A 24,679-nucleotide genomic window follows, 5' to 3' on the forward strand; every position below is an offset into this window, starting at 1 on the left:
CTTAATTCGTAAAGTGACGTGGGCAGAGGACTATGCTGCAGAACAGGCCTTTCCAGTTCGAGCCACACATGGTTGATGGGACCTGGGTGTCGAGGGAAGACACTTGAAGTCTTCCTCAACCCACTATTTTAAATTTTTATCACGGTTAACTATCGCACTGTCTTCGTGAAAGTACTCCTGTCCATTGAGGTATTCGTGAAACGTTGTTTGAATACCTCAATGTTCAGATATGCTCTGTAGTTCACCATGACCTCCAGTGGGATCACAGAACCAAGGGTATGGCAAGAAACGTACTCCGCCAAAGGGTCGATCCAGAGGAGGAGGGCGCATGATTGCAATTCACCTGGGGCCCGGACTGAAAAAGAACCACAACCCCAACAAAGGTGGACCACCTGAAACCTGGCAAGGACAGCTCCTTCTCGTCGTGCTTTTCCAAAATTAATTATCGGACCTGGGTCCTCTGAACTATAAGACCGGTCCTGCTACACACTATTACATCTCCAGCAGCCTGTAAAGTCTGTACACAACGTGAGGTTCCAATGCTTCGTGTGATTTATAGCATAGCATATATTCACTTCTATCGGTGCTCAAAAGCATAAATCTTGACTCGCCGGACCTGACTTTCCTCTAGTCCTTCTGCATCTATCTTTGGTAAGGTAAATAAAAAGTAATTAATACGACGTTAAAATCTGTACAAGGAAAAAATATGTACGAAAATTTACATCCTTCTGTAGCAGCAACATCAGTTCCTGCCACACGGATTTTTCCTTAAGACGTGAAAAATAATAGGCGAAGGAAGAAATCTATTATCTCCCATTTACGTGATATTCTCTTTTTAAAGAGTAACATTTAATTCTGCAACTTTGTGTTTTCATGAGAAACAATCCGAGAAATTTCACAACCGTCGGTACTGTAAAATCTTCCATATCTGAAATCAGTATCACAGGGAGGGGGAGGGAGGGCTAAGAACCCCAGAACATTGTTTTATATTATTATACTTTCAGACGTTGGCGCTCGTAAAATCTGCCATTGTGGAAAGTACGAACCCACCCCTTCCCCGAAAAAAAAAATTTGGGTGAGCCACTGATCACCATGAAACAAGTCAGGTAATATACACAACTGCGTGACATTTCAGGTGCGTTTAAATAACCGATTTAAAGGAATTAAAAAACATTTCTATCCAACCTCACGAGTGTGAGTGCTGCATTTGTGTTGTCTTCTTTTTATGGGTCAACAAATTTGGTTCAAGGTTCCAGAAAAATATAAGTACAGTATTTATTTAGAATATTCTTCTACCATTTATCGCAACGTGCGTTACTAGCACACTTTTTTACTTGTTTAATTGGTATACTAAATTTTATTATTTAATGCTTCTTTATTAAAAATGTTCAATGACGCTGAATACAATTGTCTTGGGCAAGAACATTTTTTTTCCTTTTTTAACTTTGATACAGATACTGGTTCATCCATTTCTATATCATTATAATACCTATCAATCGAGCATAACCACGTGCACGCAGTAATACAAAAGCCGATTAGTTTAAATCTCGCGCTATGATTTGGCTCCTCCTACAACATAAATGGAATATTCCTGGCATGTTGCCAGCGAGGTGACCAACTAGTGGCTACGCAGTATGTGTTATTCGCTATTTAGTACAGGCTCTATGAAGGCAGTTGTGTGGCGTGTCTTTATGCTTATCGCCATTTTATTATTTATTATTATTATTTTTTTTTTTTTGCTTCCCTCCCCTTCCTCTTCAGATAACGTCGATTTACGTGTCTCAGAATTACACCAATGACGTTTTTACAGTAAAGGATGGGGAACAACTTTTCCTCCTGAGAAAACGCAGTCTAGGCAAAATTTAAATTTGGAAATCGTAAAACCTAAACACCAATACTTAATCTAATTTTTAACATTAAATTCAAAAATTTCATCCCAAATATGGCAAAAATGGTTCAGAAGACAAACAGCCTAAACCTTATCTATTTTGAAAGTAGCTCATAAAGTAGAAAACGGTCCAGGTCCCTGATGTACAGTATCAACAGCTATGAGTAAATTACTTTAATCCCTCTGTCCCCACACTAACTTTCGTGGTCTTGGAGAAACCTAGTTATTACATTACGTAAATTAACTATGAAAGCAATTTTAATAAGAGTTCATTACGAAATAAATAAATCACTCTGGTCTGGCGAAGGTATCGAATTCAGACTTTCCAAATGGTATGAAATGGCGTACTAGCATACACAGCCAGAGAAAATGTACTGCAAATACTTCATTACTGACATCTGGCATTAATGCCTGGGAAAAGTCACTTCGACATATCAGACATCGACTGCAACATTTGAGAGAAAAAAAAAAAAAAAAAAAAAAAGTCTTGTTTACCATATTCTCCATGCGTTCATTAATTATTTTTAAATCATGTATTCTTAACTACCTTCTTATTTATACAAAACAGCTTAATGAATCAAGCGGAATTTATAATACGAGTCTAAATAATAAACACATTATATTCAGTCAAATAACAAAAATATAACTTATTTGATTCTTAAAATAATTATTGAATTAAACTGACTGAAATTTTTAATTCTCTCTCATAAATGGGTAAAAAATATGAGTAATTAAAAAAATGTTGCCCAAACTTTTCTCATACGTTATACTATGTAAATCAAGCCGTTACCATCAATTAACTTCAGTCTATCTACAGAAATTTTTATCGTGAAATCGTTACTTACCCTGCTTCCACCCTTTTCTTGTTTTCTGAACAATAATTTACAAAAAATTTAATTTCCGAGAAAAAAGTAATTTTAAAACTCTAGTTTAAACATTTAGTGAAAATTCTGCACAGGAAGAGAACTTGGGGAAATAATTCTGTAACATCAAAGAATTACTAGCCATTCAGATAAGCAGACGACCACTGCTGAAGTGTTATTAATAAATTATGGCATTCCTGTCTCGTACTTATCGCCACCTAGCGTAATGATATCAATTAAAAATTGCGAATATTAATTTGCGAAAGTAAAATTAGCATAGTTTAGTACATGAAATCATTTTGAATTACAAACTAAACTGTAAACAAAATATCATTTGCAAACATATTTCATTAAAAGTGTAGCTTCTACAGTTCTTGTTTTTATAAAGTTATGAAATTCAAGTGATTTATCTACTACTAACAGCTGAAATTTCTGAAAACCTAAAAAAAATCATAAATTGCTATAATTAATATTCATTATGTAAAATATTTCAAACTACAGTACCACCATTATTTGTTTCCAACATAAGGAGAAAGGCTGCTTGACTAAACTTACTAAACCTTAATTTGAAAACAGTAGGAGTTTCGTTCATAAGTTTGTATACGATATACGAAAGTTCCCATATACAGTATTATTTATTTATTATTAGTATTATTACTTTTTATTTAGGCATAATGTACTAGAATTGAAATGCACTCGTCCCAGCATTACTCCAAAGTTGTATTCCGCTTTGGGATGGCCCTTACTCAAATTTAGAATAAGGTTTCGTCACTGTAAGAAAGGTCTGGTGAATAGGATGGGTGTTCAATAAATTCAAACCACGTGTCTTAGACGGCTGAGGTGCATCAGCAAATCTCTATAACGTAATACTTTGGTATTCAAAGTGAAAGTTTTGAATGATCCTTAGATTCCAGACAACTTAATATCTGGTTCTGTCAAAGTGTAAACCACTGTTGAAGGAATCAAACATGACGAATGTTCTAACAACTTTCCATCCGAAAACAGGAGTGCGGTTTCTTGGTTTCTTGACGGGGAGTGGAGTGGGAAAAATTATGATGATTTTCACTCAGGACAATGACAAGTCCACACAGCGCTAATGCGAGCTAAGACTTTCAGAAAATTTGTTGGAAGTGTTGTTTGTGCCAAAGTGAAAATGGCGCCTCCAACAGTCTACGTTCAGTGCCCTGTATCACTTCTTTTCTATTCAAACAACTTCTAAAATAACGCTTCTTCAGATGGTTGGTTGATTGTTGTTGGATTTTAGGTGCATCAGCAACTTCGGCCATTTGCCCCGGACATACTGTATCTGTAAATTGCATGTTCCGAAGTCGATTTGCCACTTGCTGAACGAAACACGGGAGTTTCTGGGAGAAAAACACTGCTACCCCCCACATAAGACCGACTAACTCAGCCACAATGTGAAAAAGGCCCATAAAAATTCCTCGCAGGACATAAAAGTTGTCCTACATATCATTTTTCTGTCATTACAATTTGTTTTGCTTTTACAACATATTTTTCCATTAAATTATTTACATTTCTTATATAAATAAAGCTCACATTTTATAGTACACTGATGTGCAAAACTTAAGGACCAACACAATTTCTAAAGGTTACAACCACAAAATCTTTACTTAAGGTACTCTTTACTGATGAGAGTAGATTCAGTCTCAGCAGCGATTCTGGACGTCAGCTAATCTGGCGAGAGGTTGGCACACGGTATCACCCCGCAAACGTCACTAAAAGTGATCGATATGACGGCCGAGGTGTTCTCGTCTGGGGAGGCGTCATCTTGGATGGATGTACACAACTCCAGGTAGGCGGTACTGTAACCGGTGCACGCTACTGTACTGAGGTAATCCTTCCCCATGTACGTCTGTTCCGAGGTGCCATTGGCTCCGAGTTCGTGTTTATGGATGATGACACCATACCCCATCACACTGCAGCTGTTGATATGCTTTTAGAAAGTGAGGATATTGTTCGTATGGATTGGCCTGATCGTTCCAGTGATCTAAATCCTGTCGAACACATATGGGACGCTCTGGGGAGACACCAGCAGCACGTCCACAGCCACCAGAAAATGTTCACCAGCTGAAGATGACGCTGACAGACGAATGGATGATATTACCTCAAGAACTTATTAACAACATTGTTCTAAGTATGGACAGGCGGTGCAAAGCCTGCATCGACATTAAGGGTGGCCATATCTCCTACTGAGGACCACCTCTGTAGGAGATACTACCTCCTCTTCCCTTTGTTCCATCTTTAGCAGTGATGCATCTGTATCATGGCAGCCAGTGCTGTGTTGCCATTTTTGAATTAAAGTCCCTCTGTACCGTTTTGTTTCCGTTGTTGTGTCGGTGTTGTTTCCTTCATTTCTGTACCTCACGAGGTTCCTTTAGTATGCTTTTCCCATTTCCAGGCCACTCCTATGAGAAGCTACAGGTGAAAACCTGACTGGTCCATAAATTTTGCACACCAGTATAATTCAATTTGGTCCAGATTTCATCCATAATTTGGCCTCTGTATATTCTATTTTCTCCAAACCTATTTGGAGCTGTGGAGAAGGTGTTGAATCATGTTTCACGGGAACATTCCTTTTAAGGAGTCCAGGACAGTGAGTTCATCCTAAGTGGACGTTGACCGCTTTGGTGGTTTCTATTGCTTGCTTTGTGAGGTGTGATAATATCCTCTATCGAATGGGCATCAATCTGACGGGTTAGTAGCTTAGAGAATGTGGACAGATTTTTTTTAAGAACAGTGAACATGCCAAGATTGACTAGAACAGATCTGGAGATGGTGAACGGGTTCCTTCTCAGATGGTTCAGCCACAGCAGAATCCAGTATTCCATCGCCAAGAATCTGTTATGCAGTGAAGCAGGTGCTGAGGACCAGATTTCAGATGCATATAAAGGTATAGGAGCTTACCGATCAATGTATTGACAAATCAAATTGATGTTGGAACCTATAAGCTCCTGGCGGACAGCCCAGAATGCAGCATAGGTCTTCTTCTTTGTCTTGAGGAAGTGATCTTTGAAATTTAAATCTTCATCCCACATTAGCCCTAGGTCAGTATGCGGTGATACTTTTGGAATCGTCTCGCCATTAACTACAACTCGGATGTCATTCCTGAACTTCCTCTTCGTAATTGTAATGTGGGCCGACTTTCCATTGTTTAGTTGCAGTCCAGCTAGCTGTAAATAATCTATTAATTGTTGAATTTTATTGGAGGTTTGGTTATTCATTTCTTGAATCTGTTTGGTGTCTTTTGAAAAAATAAAAAATTTTAAATCTTCGGCGAAGGAGCAAAAATATGGATGTGCAGCAAGGAATGGTTCAAGTAGAATTGCAAAGAGGGTGGTCGACATCACCCCACCCTGAGGCACCTCCCTCGTTGCAAAGATAGTTTTTTGGTGAGATCCATTTTCTATAATTAAGTAAAGACTCCAGAATGCTGACTATTTGGTTCGATGCTTTGAAATGTTATTTTAAGATGTATAAAAGGGTAGGAACTGACACAGTATCATAAGCAGATTTTCAAAAAAATATGTCCAGTTGAGCTCCGTCATTCAGGGCCTTTTGTGCTCTGAAGAGAGTATCGAGGAGATTTGAGGTAGTGGACCTGTGGTGTAGGACTGTGTGGAGGTAAGGTGGTCGGTGAGAAAAAGTGTTGGATAATTACTGGGTGCATTAGTTTTTCAATTTTTTTTAATAAAGTGCGTCCTATGGCAATTGGATGGAAGTCCTTAGTAGTCCTGAGGTTTCCAATTTTAGGGGCTGGTTTGACATAATAAGATTTCCAGAGTTCAGGTATGGCACCTGTCTTTAGAATCTTCCGAAAGATATTAAGGAGGAGATCCACAATGTACACAGAGCACACCTTGACCATAAACAGTGGAAAGCCGTCAGGTCCAGTTGTAGCCTTGTTGGGCAGGCCATTTATCACATCAATGAGCTCCTTTACTAAGTGGTGAAATTATATTAGTTACTTTAGGTTAATGTGTATAACTGTAGCCGTTTCTAAGAGCACATGCCTAAGCATTGTCAACGTCACTAGAGACCACAGCGTTCCCTGACAATTGACTGCAACAGTTAACGCAAAGAAACGTTATTTTAAAAACTGTTTCGAAACCTGCGTTTGAAAGATACTCCCTTTTAATTTTTTTCCTTTTTTGTTTGTTTCTTGAAGCAATTAAATCCCTTTAGATCATGGATCTCATGGTAATCGCCCGTTAAGGCAGGATCTCGTGCCGGATTTGCTCACCGTACACGTCCAGATCCGTTGCCATGAGATCACTTACAAGCGTTTTGAGAATTTTCAGCAAAAACTGAAATGCCTTAAACTTAACTCAGATGACAAAGTGAAAGTTGCAGTTACCGAAATTCTGTTGAACATACAACTTTCTCTATGCACACAAAACAAGCACATTGGTGGCTGTGAAATGTATTTATACTTTTGGAGAGTATTTTAAACGAATAAATACAGGCAATCTTACGAGCAGGTTACGTTCCTTGAAAAGGTATCCCTTAAGTCGAAAACGCAGCAGGAACAATATTACAATAGGGGATTAGTCTTAGACAAGTCAAATTGCAACTTTTTATAGATACGAGCATAAATTTCATGTTTATTCAACCACCAAATACATAAGTATTTAATAGATTATAACCATTGTAATTATTTTTGCTTACCTCACTTTTCCTTTTATCGGCCATTTTTAAGGATGAGTTAATTCAAAAATACTTTAAAATCATCCAAAATAACTATGCAAATATTGAGAACTGGGACACATCGGGAAGTAAATTGAATGGATTGTATTTTTATTTTATTTTTATTTTGTATGCAAAAGCGGAATTAAGTCAACATAAGTGTGCTGACTTCATTCCGGATTAACTGTCTTGTGCATTAACCATTTAACATTTGTTTTATATGAGGCGGCCACAAAACATAAAATCTTCTAACCCTTTAGGTAAGATTTTATAAAATGTGAAATACAAGAATGAAGCGAGTATGCAAAGTGCGTACCTCTATTGACAATTGACTACTCGGCCACGATCGTATGTGCGATTTGATATTTTAAAATTAAATACTGTAACCGTAGACGATACTGTCACCTGCAGCAAAGGGTTCTGGTAATAGCATGCGATTTTTCTACTGGCAGTCGTAAGGATTATTAGTGAAGAAACTTAACAATCCGCTTCATTTTATAAGAAATTCCGTAGCGTGCATCAAACCTATTGGAAAGCAGCAAACTCCAGGAGGCTAGTGTCTTCGAGCATCATTTGGGTGGCCCTCATCAGTACTCTTACCAGAAATTTTATGTGATTATGTTCCCAGCATCGTTTTTGTAATGGAAGTAAGTTAAAGAGCAAAAATTTTGAAATTTCCTACAACTGAGTATATTTACCGTGTGGGGGGAGGGAGGGAGGGTGGAGTTGATGTTAATTACAACAGCCAGTATTCCCTCTGATCAAGTGACTCTCATGTGCTACAGTAGATGTTTAAATTGCAATCCCAAACTGCTGAATTTGTTGTGCAGGTCTTCAATGTGTCAGCAAAACTTGAGCCAAGCAAATTATCTAGGACCAGATGATCTGCTTGGCGACTGGATTAGACTTTAAGGCTGGATTCTGTTTGGCAGGTTTAAACACTGGAAAATATCAAAGGCGATTTTCGAGGGCTAATCTTAAGTGAAAATTGGCGGCTTTTAGATTTTCTAAGTTGTTATTTTAACAGATATCCTCCCGTGCATCTTGATTCTATTTCATTTCATTTAACTTCATGTAACTTGCATCTATAGATGTTATTTCCAAAATAACTAAAAGCACATAACTAAAATTAATTGAAAAATACACCTTTACCACCATACGAGGTTGTATAAAATGGTTACTTAAATGTAATCATCTCAATATACATGTTTCGGGATTCATTCGAAACTCGTCTTCAAGGTTAATAAAGTGCTTGCAAAGTGACTAAGGTGTAGAGTTCCTGCATCTTAGTTTCTTTCACCACTTAGTAAAGGAGCTTATTTTTCAATTAACTTTAGTTTCAAAACCAAGTATAGCCTTCCTTCCTTCTCACCACCATATAAGAATTAAAGTACTTTTCTCTGCTAACTTTATTTTATCTGGATGATATATAATTCTGATCGCTAGTCATAATTGTGAAAGATTATGTACAAGAAAAGTCTAAATTTAATGTCCCCACACTTAAACGTGTGGAATAAATAAATAAGAATTGGCAGAAATATACCTAAATAAAATGTAAATTCATACTAGGTACATTTTTTTGCTTATTCTTATTTATTTTTTAAAATTTACAGCAAAAGCTCCGCAACCATTCAGAATCGAACTCCTTTCATTATTTTCAGGTCTTCAATCGATCCTGAAAGGGGCGTCCAATGCTATAAAACGTCCTGTTGATAAATAGCACCATACTTCGGTTATAAGCACTGTTTACGTTCAGCCACACCCTAAGGCATTTGGTAATAATATCCTCACACGAAAGCCCTAAAAAAAAAATTTTTTTTTTTTTTTTTTTTTTTTTCCTTCAATTTAACCGATACAATACACATAAAAACTACGCGAAAGTACTGCTATCTCACCGAAAGGTAATTCAGAAAAAAATATATATTAATACTAATAAAATAAATAGTCAACAGTTTGGTCATCAAACTGCTGGGCCCGTACTCTGTTCGAAACTTTATTTCTAAATTAATTTACTTTGTGAGAAATAAATAACCGTACTTTTCAATAACTCATTATTCATGTCCTCGCTATGTATTAACCTTATATAAAAATCTCAAGCATGTTAATTAATGTCTAGATTTAAAAGGAATCAATTTATAATGTTCCACGTTTTCGTTGTAGTTTGCTTGACAGAAACGAATGTAAGTGTCGAAACGTATCATGAATTTAATTATGCTTTTGAGTGTTTTCAATTGTGTTGATGTGGACAACTCAAGAAGAGGTCCATACAACATTCAATTAACGATAGAACGAAGGCTGCCTTATTAATTGAATATTATGAAGGGAAGGCGTAACGTTTAATCACTCGAATTGATTGGTTCATCTTTGCTGATATACCTACATATATTCTGTGTGTGTATATATATTTTTTTTATTTTTTTTTTATTTTTTATTTTTGTAACGAGAAATGATTTAAAGTGAAGCCCAAATGTGATAATTCTTGACATAGATGGAGTTCCCCAATTTATTTTGTAATTAAATATTAATTTTCATTTCTAGGCTGTGAGAATGCTAATGAGTTACACTTATTTATAATAACTTTAGTCTTATTTTATAATGCCTAGTAATGAAATAAATATAACCAATGTATTTTTTCTGTCTTGATATATCACTTTTTTTTTAATTTCATTATAAAATTTAAATTCGGCTGCGTACTTCAAAAAGTAGGGAAGGGGGCGCAATTCACTACCTGAAGTAAATGTTGCAGATAATTAATACACTATATAGTTGGAAGTTAGGGGGCACACCTTTGGGAACTGCTTGTGTTATGCTTCAAGAAATGGTGCTGTTCACCAGTAAAGATATTTACGATTTTCCATATAACGGTTAATCCAGTCTAAAACTGGAGCATGAATGCTGTAGAAATTATTAACTAAGAGATTAACTAATTTCTTAATTAAGAGATTATGAGAAACAGTCGGATCGTATGGATTGAGGGTTCCTAACCAGGCGAGCTCGCCTCTCAGAGGGAGGTGAGAAGGCCTCCTACAAGGATTTCATTTACAAATTTTAAAATTGAAATAAGAGAGGAACCATGTCCAATGGTCTATAACGAACTGCCAAAAAGATGGAAGGAAGCAGTTAAAATTATAAACTAAGTACTCTCTTGGCCAACGCTATGCTATTGTAGGATGATCAGCTGAGAATTCTGACGTCTCGATTAACTTTATAAAGATCAACGTACCAAGAATTCTTTCCACGAATTCAAAAGCATATTGGCATAAAATAAATTGAATAGATATTAGCTTTGCATTAGCGCCCTCTTTTTAACCCTCTTTTTAAGCACCCTCTTTTTAACATCTTAAAATAAATATTGTAACCAAAACAAATCGGCTTATTCTCTTTTCAACTTGAAAAGTGGATCTCTAATTCTGTCAAAAAAAAGTTTAAATTTGCACCTTACCGAAAATATTTTACAATCACCCTTGATCGTAGTCTAACTTACAGAAGACCACATCTAAAGAACTTCAAAAAAAAATAATAATAATAAATAAATAAATAAATAAAATAATAGAGAAGAATGCAGGTACTGAAGTGCTTCAGTGGAGGAGCGATGCACACCTCTGTATATCCACACTACCCCTCGCCTTTTTCATCACAGAGTACTGAACTTCCATTTTGGAGGATGGTGCTCATATAAAAAAGACTCGCACTTTGCAATGAGAATTAACAGTGAGAATTGTAATTTAGGCACACTGGACATAAGGTAACAAAGGATAAATCGTTAGTATGATAAGATCACCAATAATCCATTGCTTTCTTTCCATAATCTTCTGATCAATCCTAATACTGCATCGTAAGTTCAGAAGTTCTTTTTTGGAACAGAGGTAAATCTCCGAATGATATTATATCCAGAGCCTAATGGATTTAGCATTGAACTACTACTTCAATTTCCAACCATAATCTGCAATATAATCCACTGTGCCACCAAAAGGATTCGACATGCCAAGAAAACTTTGAGCTAGACTCAACAGAATAAGAGCCAATGAAATAGGGGGAACTATTTGAAAATCAAGTGAGAATTCTGTGATTTTATTTTTTAAGTGTCTCAGGCAATAACAATTTTAAACTTTTCATGATAAAAGTTAAACATGTTCATTCATGGTATTCAATAGTAAAAAAAGTTATACAAAAATAGTGCATTTCGTGATTAAGAATATTCTTTCCAAAAATTGGGATAAAATTCAATTGTTAACATGATGTTCGAATAGTAACTTGTTCACTTGGCATCGCTTTCTTCGTCTTCTTCTGGTATTCCATAACCACCACCCCCTGGTGTTTCGAGATGAAAGAAATCCTGGAATAAAACGAAACTTATTTTGTATCAATAACAGATAAATTAAATTAAATTAAATCAATGTAAAATCAAATTTATTTATGGTAATACGACTAGAGATTCATTTGACTAGATAGGATAATTTAAAGAAAATCGATAGATTAGGGTACATCCTTAATGCGACAAAACTTTTGAATATTACGTATGGATAAAGAATAGAAAGGAATTATTTCGAACAAAAACAGAGATATTTAGGATTTTACATGGCTTCCGGAAAGAGAGTTTTGCATATTTTTACATTAAGTTTAATAAAACCTTTCCTAAACAAAGAAGAAAATTGGCTTATACTTACGCCAGCGGACACTTTTACCGATGCCTTTCCACCTAGATTTACAACTCGGCCGTTTTTGTAATAGAGGAGATTCAATCCCCTAGCTCCATCAGACCCACCTGAAAGAAAAATGAAAAGTGGGAACAGTAATGACATATCAATACAGAAGTACGGTGGTAAGTAACATAACGTTTACAAAGGGAATTCGTACACAAAAGTCAGCTCCTCGTCAACAGATTAGTTATTATACAGTATGATGAAGCAGTAATTGTAATTAATATATTTTGCATTAATGAAGAATTTTATGTACACGCTTATACGATTTTCAAACCCTTCAATTTAAATACTGGTGGTCTCACGTTCTTTTTGTAATAAACCAAAATTATATATTGGATTAAAATCATCACATAAATATAGGGGATTTTTGTTCTCCCATAAATCTCTGGTTTCTTTCTTCTTCGAGTAGGCAAACTATTCTTGGAACACACCAAGGAAAAATTTTAACCTAACGGGAAAAAAAATTATAAGAGGTCAGTCGGAAATTAATTTTGATTTCAGACTTTTATGTCCCTCTGTGTACACCTTACCTTATACAGAGAAAGTCTTGGAGTATTTTTAAATATCTTACACGATACATTCGGTTAGATAGTCGAAGACATCTGCGCAGATGTTACACCAGTTTTACCTTTTCCAGAAAGTCTTATACTTGCAGAGACGGTTTTCGTTGATAACTCAGCCCGAAAAACGATAGAAACAGGAGTAGTTGTAGACATAAACCTTGCTCGAGATAACTTCGCCTTCCACGTTAACAATGGCAGGTCTGTCATCAATCTAAAGATATCGCAATCCGTCGCCCGATGTTATCATTCCCTCCTACATTCACTGGCTACACTGGACTCCCCATTGTTCTCTGGCAACAGGATAAGCCGTGTTATCGGTTCTGGCCATGTCACACCTGTCTCCAGGCGACAAAGCCTATGGCGACAGGAGAATGGCAAGGAGGAGAACGTGGTTACGGTATATGGCATAGTCTGGACGTGTTTGCGGTCTTCTATATTCTGCCAGCTCACCTAACTTTAGCAGGGGATTACAAAGCTGACAAATGCACTTCGGCCATATTCGTCGACCTCCTACAGTACATGGATAACAACGGATGCAGTGTAAAGTATACCGTGTATGTGTAATCAGAAAGAGCTACCAGCAATGCCAAACAGAAAATATATTTCCGAAAAAAAGTTTCAAAATAAGACCAACTATAGAAAAAATAAAAATATACTACTGTACAACAGCATCTGCTAACCAACCTAAGTGAATTTATCTCAAGTATGCTCTATATATGAAAGTCGGAAGATCTCCTGTTCAAATATATCGATTTTATAAATGAAGTTTGTATTGTAGTTTGGAAAAAGGTTTTTTTTTTTTTTTTTTGTCAATACTAAAATTACTAATACCAGACAAGTAAAATTGTTAATACCAGTCTGGATTAAGAGCAGGGCTATGAGGAGTCGGTGTATTATGTCAGTAAACCGCGTTTTGTTTTATTGGAGGTTAGCTGGATGGAAAAAAGCTGTGCTTTGCAAGAAAAAAAAAAAAAAAAAAACATGCAACCCTCGCTGAAACCGACTAACTCGGCTAAGATGTGAAAAAAGCGTATAAAAATTCCATTCGTTTAAACGGGGTTCGAACCATTCCTTTTCCGCCTGTTGTTGAAGCACAATAATTGCATTCACTGTGATAATCATTAGGGTTCCTATTATGAGTTTCAAATGGAAAATCCCATTGCAAAAATAAAGCAAGTTTAGTACTTAGGTCTGACGTAGCCGAGGGGCCAGGAGCGAAAATGCAGTAGCACACACTCTTTGAATGGACAGTAGTTCAAGCCCGTGACTGCGAAATACGATTATATCCATGATTTATTGTAAAGGCCTCTGATGTGGTGGTCGTGCCGAAGTATAAACAGATTTTTTTTTAAACGATCACAGTTTCCCTTAATAAGTTCATTCTAAAGGCATGGGCGAATACATATGAATTTGCACTTCCCAAACATTAATTCTACAAAAACTAGTGGTTTACCTGTATTAACTATTGTAGCGGTTGATTTAACGTTATAGCAAGTGCAAAAATATGCAAAAAAAAAATTGTAAACAAAACTGCCATGATAAAATAATAATAATCGCGTCTGATGAACTGTTTTGAAAGTTATGGAATGCTTTCAGGAATAAATAAATATACATACCTTCATCAAAACATGAAACGTGTAACTTAATATTACAGTACTTATAATTATTTCATATTAAAAACGAATTTTACTCAGTAGATGAAGAGGCACTAATCCATTCATTCTTATGTGATGAGGTGTAAAGATAAAGATATCCGTGAAGCGTATCTTTAAGTTTTTAGAATTAGAAAGAAAACTGAATTTTGTCATTGCCTATAACGGAAGTAAGTGCAAAAGAGGTTTTTAATTAGCTCAACGTTCATGAACGTAGTAAAATGTGAAAGAGCATTAAATATTAATTAAAATTATGGGAGAAAACTATGCTCAGACGATATCTTCAAATAGCGACCACAACTTTCTTTCCAGCAATTATAAATTGCATAAAAGTTTAAAACTGTATTAAGATGTAAAAACTTGTTGAAATAGCTATTAACTTGGGGTACTCATTTTTTAAATTGCCAATCGTAATCTGAAGCATCTTCAACAGTTAGATCCCTGTAAATCTAGCATCACTGCAATACAAAGCGGAACAGCACAGAAAATTCTTCCCGGCCCAGATAAATTTCATGAACAATTATCCAGAGCCACCTTTAAAAAGCTAAAAGGAGAAGTGTAATTAGTTTTATAAATAGCAATGCTAATGAGCGGTACACAGAGCACACCTATTAGCAGACCATTTCTCTCTCTGTGATGCTCTTTCTTAAAATAACAACAGAACCAGCAATTTAGATAAGAAATGCAAAGAGAAAACCAATTCCGCAGTTGGCAGTTGTTGCTAATGACTTCCTTTAACTTTATATTGCTATGCCTGAAATAAAGATAAAACTATCCACGGGCACAGACATGCTCTCCAAGGTCGCAATGGTAATTTTAATTAAAAGTGTATATGCCAAGCAGCCGGCATAAGAAAACTAAGACTTCTTGGTCCTATCATTCGGATCAAATACTGTTTTAGAAAAATATTAACTATTTTTAGGGTTAACATTTAATTTTCAATTTCTACGTTTCCAATAGCGTTGACTCAGGCTTACATTTGTCCTTTAATACATCATATATATGCAAGATCTCCTGATTTGTCTTTATTGCCAGTGTTGACAATTAACATGATTAAACCCCTTTTTACGACGTTTATTTTTTTATTTCGTATTAGTCAAAAAGTTTCAGAACTTTTGAAACACATGCTAAAGAACGGAATTGCACATCTTTATGTCTGCGCATGCGAAGGCATGTCCATGGGTGGTAACATACTGATCTCCGATAGCAAGGTATCGGGAAAAAAATAAATAATAAATAAATAAAATAAATAATTAAATTAAATTAAAATACAATCCACCAAAATTACATATCGTCCAAATGAGAACCGAACCAAGCAAATAAAAGTTTGCGATAAGGATGTTTTTCTAAAAGAATTTCTCAAACAGTGATGGATCATTTAGAGCGATCATTCATTCAGGAATATTTTCATGGCAATCTCAAACTTTGTCATAAAATATCATCGTAATAAGGGAATGAATATGCCGAAATATGAGAAGTGAATCCATTACTTCAATACCCACCTATGAATGTACTCTTCAGGAGGCGCTCTCTCTCTCTTTCTTTCTCAGATACAATTAATAATAACCTAGACATAATACAACTACATGTAAACGATAAAACCGTATGAGCACCATGAAAACTATGGGCATGTTTATCGCCAATCGATAGGCAATGCCAATGTACAGAGAGACCAGTAGGAAGTATTCATGAACGAGGAAAGTCGATTTATTGAAAATCTTCTCTACAGTTCTGAACGAGCACAGCCTTAAACCTTGATCGAGGAACATGTGATGAAAGTGAGATTTACTTTTTCAGTGGCTAAAAATCCATGGATGAACTGCATCGACTGCTTTTGACACGAAGCACTGGTTTATCTTTTCATAGCCACGTGGACAAAGAAAGAAGACATTAATCATACTTAGATTATTTCTTAGGACTGTGACTTAAATCCCTCAAAGGCCGTGAAAGAAATCAATGTGAGTATGGGTACTATTTAAGAATGGAACAATACGTGTACAAAAGTGATCATATGGGATTTTAAGAAAGTATTCATTTCTTGAAGAAAGAATTGTAAAGGAAAAAGGAACGAAGCCGGCCTTATAAAGTAACGGTAACATTTAGTTGATGTATTTTTTCGAAAACAAGTCGATCCTGAATTTCATTTCAACTGGTCAATAAAAGGTAAATATAAAAGCACAAAATTCACATTATCAGAAGAAAGAATTATGAGAATGTTGATATGATACTCAGAAGTTGTTATATATGACCTTCGCCGATACATCAAGCGTCGAAACACTATTCTCTACCAAAAATAAAATATGATTTGTATGGCGTGTAAATATAATGAGTTTAGATAAGCTATTTAAATAGTGTCATTAATAAATGATCTAAATGCAAAGAGAATTAACAGGTCTGGTCCGGTTGTATTGTAGGCTGTTTTATGTATTAAAAAAGGTGTGAGAAATTAGCATGATTACTGAACATCCCTTCCCACCGAATGCAAAAATTTAAATTATTTTAACAGCACCGAAACTTGTCACTCATAACAGTATTGTATATTTGTCTGTTGAAGTGCGCGTGTATATTAGGGCTCTGAAACACCTCACTCCGAAGAAGACTGAACACGACAGATTGTACCTACTAAGTTGCCGTATTAAGTCTGTACACTGTATATTCACAGAGAACCCCCGTGAATATATAACCTAGACATAATACAACTACATGTAAACGATAAAACCGTATGAGCTCCATGAAAACTAGAGCATTATACCCTGCGTAGCCGATGCGACAAAAATTTCAAAGGACAAGACAAGAGTGAGCATTCACAGTCCAAATGATTAACTGAAGCGGACCACAAAATCGATTACAGTTTTATAGCACAACTACGCAATCCCTATAACCCTAACGTAATCTAGAGTAATAATCACTTACAAGTAATGGGTGGCTTAAATAGCATAAGCCCTCGTAATTAGTAAGCCGCAGTCATAATTATTAAGTCTTTAAAGTCGACTACCCTTTAAAAAAGATAAGCTATTTTTCTGCCTTTCTCGGCAGTATTCATAATGTTTCATAAAATAACTTACGCTGTTCACTAGCAGCTAAAGACCTTTGTATTGTATTGTATACGAGTATGGGATAATAACTTAAGCATTTGTATTTCTAACCGCAACGATCAGAGATTATAATTGATTCATTCACGAAATTTTTCAAATACCAGTATCTTATTAAACGTTAAGCAATCTCCAATAATCTTATAAATTTTAATATCATTTGCATACTCGTAGGTCAAGAGCGTCCATTGGTTCCCTGAAAAAGAGGAGTTAAAAAAATTATTTTTATAATTTTTTTTTGTCAGATAGAAATCCCACAATCTAAAAGCGAATTGTACAATATCATAACAATAAAAATTATATAGGTCATACTTCACCAAAGGCTTTCAAAAGTTCCGAACACACTCCCCTAACGAAATATCTTGGCGCATTATAGCCTCAGATGCCGATGCGCCATAAAACCCTTATAATGCCAGCATATCGTTGGGGTACTCTGTATACCATTCCTGATTGTTGTTTGGTTTTTAGGAGCATTAGCAACTAAGGCCATATTGCTCCGTGTATATGCGGTGGTCATTCCCTGACCTTTCCGCATCCTCCGTATTTGGTGGTCACGGGCTCGAACTCCGGTCTAATCAAGAAGCGTGTGCAACGCACTGCTGCTCCTGCCCACGGAGGCGCCACCATTCCTGAGCAATTTGTGCCATGCCTGTGGCACCATCCTAGAATATTCTGTCGCCGTCGTACATCAGCATTATGGGATATCAGATAAACCCTCTAGCAATAGAGCCCTCAAGAATAACAAGAGGACCCTTGCGGTACCAAGAAAACAGTCCCTAAACGAGAATACCATTATAGCGACCTGTACAGAAAATGTGATGGGATCGGGATTCATTGCTTCGTGCGGCGTCTTCTACATCCAGATCTGTCCCTCAGTGCTAAACAACCTGAACCGGAATTCTTCTGACCAAATTACGTGTTTCCAGTTCTCCGCTAACCATTGCCTCTGTTATCGACATCAATGAAAACCGACTTGTCTGTTTCGCACAAACAAGAGGCTTGCTAATTGCCACAAGGCTGTGTAGACCCATTGTTCTGAGTGCTATACTAGCAGAAATCGATTACCACCATCTGGTGTTAAATACAATATATGGTAAGCCGAACGCCTGCGGCCCTAGCCAGTCAATTATTCCACACCCTAGATATTGTCTGCCTAAATTTCATGGTTGAACCGTATTGTCCACAACGATGTTCTCGCTGCACGACAACCTACGATCATGTTTCTTGTAAGATTGTCAATGTCACCTACCATCCCCATGCCACATCTGTAATGACTCCATTGAGGCATTGCAGTTCTCATAGTTGTTTCATTTGCCTAGAAGGAATGTGTCCGGATATTGGATTGCTTGATTCTCTAATAAATTGATAAGCCAGTGACGATCACATCTAGCTGAGCACTCTCACCCAGAGCACCAAGCATACTAATTTTAGAATATCATCAAGTTAGTCAACGTATATACTTCTCTAATAAAAGTATGATGTCTTATTAAGATTGATTAATTTGTACATATGAGCTGAATAGTGATACCAAAAAATCTAACTGGATATTCACAACTTTAAAAGCATCTTAAAACAAATAATGGCATTTATAATTTTTAAAAAGCTTTTCCAGTTAATCAGAGATATCCTGTCATGTCCTCAGAGAAAAGTCCGTATTTTATCAGATATTATCCGAATAACTTAAAATGCACATCGTGTTGCCCCCATATGGACCGAGGCTGGTTTGTTTTGCATAAACGCCAAGGCAACTCAGATCACGAGTCAACTGTATCATGTCTATAAACCATCTATTAAGGCTGTATCATATCTATAAACCATGTATGTGTTTGCAGAATGAAAAACTTCAGAAAAATCTCGGTCTAACCATATATCTTTGTCTTAGACCGGTTAACTGCGCCAGCGTCTTAAGAAGTACTTCACGTCCATTTACTGTATTACATTGCCAACCTTTCCGAATTTATAGGATTTTCGCAACAGTGTCCTTGTTTTTTAGGATCCCCTCATTCATTTACCTTCAAAAGAACCATCAATTTAAAATTTGCGATTTTAGAACTAATTATGATTACCAAGAGATATGGTGACCTAAAGCGTTTTGATGATTATACACGTTGCGTCTATTCAGATTTTGTTAATCGAAAGAAAAAAAAAAACTCCTTCGGTGACTAACTACAGCCCTTATAGAAATTCAGCCCCCACCCGCAATAAGAATGAAACCACAAATACTTTCCAAATGCTGAGAAGTAACAAAGTCACCACACTGTCACAGAAAATGAAGGAAAAAAATAAAACAAAGTAAATGTTATAATAAATACCTGACATACAGATAAACCTAGCAATATTACTGCAATCTGAGGGCACAATCAGAACGTAAAAGTGAACGCAATTGATAATTTAGTCTATATCTTTTCTCTGTAGGGATCTTGTCGATCCTTACAAAAAAAAAAAAAAAAAAGAGTCAAGAGAAGAAAAGTAGCCATAGATTGGTTCCGTCAGAGTTTATCTTATTAGGCAACGAAGAACGCGTGCTTGTAGAAAGATAGAATTCAATCTGAAGCCAGAGGTTCCAAGCGTAATTCACTGTGATGGTTGAGGTGTAGTCACAGAAGAGCTTCTCACTAACCCAATAAACAGAATCTCTCCCTGGTCCGTCAACACATATTTAGTGTGATGGAACCTGTCTAACTCCGCACCAAAAGCTATACTCAAAAGACATTTATTATTAAGACATAAAGGAACCAACACATCTAGTCATTAGCACACTTAATCCTAATCAACACCGTGCCGCTTAGACTTCGATCGATACATAAGCTCAAGGAAACGCGTCTCTCTATACGTAAACAAAAGGTATGTTTAACAGCCATTTGTATTTTTCTTGTCCACTCTTAAAAACGTTTCGCGCACACATAAAGAACATTTACTACACGTACAGTTACCATTCACAAACTGTAATATCTTAAACAATTATGCAAGACTTTCCACAGAAATTTTCCATTTTTACTTGGGGTCACCAGTCATGGGCTAAAACTTTAATCTCAGAAATAGACTTATTTCACAGAAATTAATAAGAAAGATGATAAAGTCTTTCAGAAAAGATATGTTTGTAATCTTGCTCGTAATGACTGATAAATAATATTAAACCTAAAGACCCATCTGGTAATAAAACAAAAAAGTATTATTAATTTGTCATATTAACCAAGAAGGATAACCAATTCCTAGTATTTTCAAAAGACATAAATTGTGGATGAAAGCCAGAAGTTAACTGTTGTCACTCCGAAAGCAGCTTCAAAAGGTACTGATGCTGCAGCATGCCTCTAGCACAGAAAGGATAACGATATTTAGCTGAAATTATTAGAGGCACAAAGTTAACGTTAAACAGACTCATTGGCAACGAAAATGAAATTAATGCAAAATGCGAGCTACAAATTATACTAATTTGATAGAAATAATTTCCAGGTTCGATTGCATCGCTAGTTTATTAGAATAAACACAACAGAGAAAGATCCTGTATTTGCTGGAGCAGTAGAAATACGAGGGCTGTTCAAAAAGTACTGGCAACATGGCCGTTACAAAAAAAAAAAAAAAAAAAAAACAACAACTTTATTTATAGGTATTAGACGGTTGCATTCCGTCCATCAGCGTAACCTTTAGTCTCTTGTATAGCTCGATTCCAAAAGTGCGGACGGTCATCAGCAGCGTTTTCTTGGAATAGTGGCGATCTATGGCTTACAATAAAGCGTTGGCCTCTGAGTGGCTTCATCTGTAGAACAAATAAAAGTCAAAGTACTCGTTCCAAATAATGGGGGAGGAGGGGCTTAAGAATTTCCCATTACCACCTTCACTGTTGTGTGAAATGATTAGCGCCATCTCCAAGAACAAGAAGTAACATGTGGCATTTAGTGCGTTCCTCTACTATATTCAACAATACAGATTGCACAATTAATACATTCTCTGTAGGCCATATTACGCTGGACGCGTGCCCTTTAAGATTAGAAAATAATAATAATAACAGTGTTGCTAGAAAGTTGAATAAAGAGCTTTTGAGCAATTTAATACTGATGTGTGCGCTTTTTCATGATGAGTTAGAAAACTGGATAGCGTTTTATCAATTTCTATATAATGCGCAAAAGCTATTTCCACGCATAATCTCTTCTTACTGCCCCCCCCCCGCTAGTATACAATGTCTCCTTTAAGAATCATGGATCCATGTCTTCATGTTATATTCACCATATTCCAATTATGCAATCTGCATAATGCAATGGAACCAGGATTTATCGGATCAGAGTGCTTTATTAGCGAATATTACAGCTGAAAACAACCAGTCTGAAAATTTCTGTTTTAAAAATTTAGAACAAGTTTTCTTGATTCGTTGTTTATGCTAGCCTTATAAGATAATACTAAATTTTATGCAAAGAGTATCAGTTAAGTTTAGTTATTTAGTTTAAAATGAAACTGGGAATAAAGTTAAAAAGAGCACCACATTTAAACACTGCTCAGAACGTGGCCATACCTTCGTCATATTGACATTAACAACTGAAAGGTACTACATATATGTAGCAGTAATCCTAAATTAACATAATAACTTTGTGGTGCTACACTCAGAGTAGTGTAAAATTAAAGACTTGGGTTAATTGTGCAGTCAGATATGAAGTTCTCTTAGCAATGCAGACTGCTAAGACTGCCAAGCCAGCTCATGGGATCAATAATATATAGGAACTTTGCTAGAAGGAATAAGGAGGTGATTATACTATTGTTCAAGGCAATAGTTAGGATGCACCTTGAATACTGCATACTTCTCCTGGAACGGGTGCAGCGAGGAGCAACGAGATTGGTGAAAGGAACAAAATGGCGGTTTTAACAAGGTAAATGTTATTCTTCCTCTTGTTCAGACTACACGCGAGGGGGCATAAATTGAAATTAAGGAAGGATGGTTGCAGGATAGGTGTGTGGAAGTTTGCTTTCACAGTCTTGGTTGGCTGTTGGAAAAATTAAACAAATTGTTGGAGGGGATGGGTAGGTGATGTGGGAAGGGTTTTTTTTTTTTTTTGACTAATGCTTTATAAAATTGCTTTCTTGTATCATTTGCCACTACTAATAATAATAAACGCAACACCAAAAATATGAATAGGAAAGCGTTAGATACTGGGGCTAACGCTTCACTTAATGATCAACAACTTGCTAAACAGTCATATGTTCAGCAATATCATTTTCAGACTCCCGTGGATGGCGAAAATGCAGATAGACATTCGTCACTTTGCTAGTATTTGCCAGTGTTGTAAATCTCTCAGACTAGGAGCCGCAGTGAGTGATCAAGCTATTGGTCCTTGTTGTAAGCCCTTGTATGTAATGTAAAAATGATCGACATCAAAAGTGTATTTGCCCCACAAGAACTCAACCTCGCTCATAATCTTTAGTGTATCGACCAGCTGCCGTCTAGCCCATTGCCAGTGGTGATGAGTTTCCGATGAGAAACAGTAATCTACACTCTTACGCCTCACATGTCTAGTATCAAACCCCTTGGTGCCAACGTCAGTTAGGTGCAGTTGAAGCAGCACTTGCCTACGAATCTCACAAGGACACAATACCCTCGAGTACAAAGTTCACTAACTCAGAATAAAGGTAACACATATGTGTAAAGCAACAGATAAGTACAATGCAAATTATCCTTTCTCGTTCTGATGACAGTTACAGTACGAAAAATCATTGATATTCGATGCTTGGGCAAAAAATTAACAAAAAAAAGAGGGTAAAAATTCCCTCCTTAATGACTATGATATGATTTTAAAAGGATGAAAGGATATGATATAGCCACATACCGTATATTATAGCTGAAGCACAGAATATTATGAAAAAATGGGCAATGAGACGTATACGCAGAAACGAAATATCCTCAGTTTGCGCATAAAATTCTTTGCTTTTTGCTGGTTTTTTTTTTTTTTTTTTGTTACAAATTAGTAATTATTACTATTTGCTAAATAGCCTGAAATGTCTGCGTACATTAACTAATTCGTTTATATATGCTAACGCAGGAACATACCGGTATATTAATAAATACTGTCATTACAGCTGCTGCTACACCGAGAAGCCTGACTTTTTTTCTAGCGCAGCTGGTGCAGCGCGAGACTACACAAGTACACGCGTTTAATGACTGTGTTTTACAAGCCACTTAACTATTAAATACGGTGATGTGCTCGTATCCTCTCTATCCTGTAAACTACTATGAAGTTATGTATGTGATTGTCCAGGATATAAAAAGCGCGAGGGGCAAAAGTACACGTGCTTTAGTGACCATTGTTCAATCCCACGTGTCTACTAAATACGGCGATGTTCTTGTGAACTCCTCTGACCTAACGTGGTCGTCTCGGAGTACAAACAGATTTTTTTTTTAACATTTCAATATGAAATTTAAAAACAACAGTTTGATAAAAAGAAAAATAAACTATTTATCAGTACCTCATAGGTTGATGAAAGGAATGGACCCTCTGCATGATTAAAAAAGCATACTTGTGAAATTACTGGGTTTTTTTTTTTGGTTTTTTTTTTTTATCACAACCGCTACCAATAGATGGCGGCGTCACAGTTACCAATCTCAATGTTCATAACTATAATAACAATGTCAAGGGGACTCAGTTCTCCCCCATGTCTCATTAATATTTTAAGAGACTTTTCGACTATTCTGTGTACTTACCGTTTTCTAGCTTTACGAATTTGTCCCGGATGGCTGCAGAGTAATCCCGAAACAGCAGGTAAAGAGCGCACACATGGAAGAATAATTGAAGGCATTTGGCAGATTCCATTATAAGCAGTAAACAAGGGCAGAGCCAATCATGGTATGACGTTAAAGTGCATTAAAACAGTGTCGTGGGTGCGGCATGTGAGTTAAAACACGCATCAGAAAACACCATTTTCTCATTAAAGAACGGAAGACAGATGCGTGTCACTTTTTATTGCCCTTAATTTTCGAGGCAAGTATGGAGACATGGGCTAATGAGATTCCGCTGTCTTTACGGCAACGATCACGTGCTAACAGGAATTTAATGCACATTTTTCTATCGTTTACTTCCTCTGCCTGATAAACACATCCAAGCAAATGAATTAAAATCCTAACAGCCTGTCAAACGCATGCACTTAGCAGTATCTTAAGTTAGCTTCGTCAACTTAAGGATTTTACAGCTTCAAGTTCTTGCAAATGACACAAAAGCAGACAAAGTTTTAGT

General features: G+C 36.3%; 1 protein-coding gene across 2 annotated transcripts in view; it reads right to left on the reverse strand.

Moving 5' to 3' along the window:
- Positions 1 to 11,558: 11,558 nt before the first annotated feature.
- The window catches only part of LOC150082857 (5-oxoprolinase), a 234,998-nt gene continuing 221,877 nt past the window's right edge, over positions 11,559 to 24,679 (reverse strand). For both annotated transcript variants that reach the window (XM_090376873.1, XM_090376872.1), the window contains 2 exons: positions 12,123 to 12,220; positions 11,559 to 11,791 (listed from right to left, as the gene is read on the reverse strand). In XM_090376873.1, the coding sequence (XP_090232999.1) occupies positions 11,714 to 11,791; positions 12,123 to 12,220 (176 nt within the window). In that variant the 3' untranslated portion in view covers positions 11,559 to 11,713. The remainder of the gene's footprint in view (positions 11,792 to 12,122; positions 12,221 to 24,679) is intronic.

This window comes from Mastigoproctus giganteus, chromosome 7 (assembly GCF_048544385.1).
Source record: "Mastigoproctus giganteus isolate SK-2022 chromosome 7, ASM4854438v1, whole genome shotgun sequence".
Taxonomy (NCBI): domain Eukaryota; kingdom Metazoa; phylum Arthropoda; class Arachnida; order Uropygi; family Thelyphonidae; genus Mastigoproctus; species Mastigoproctus giganteus.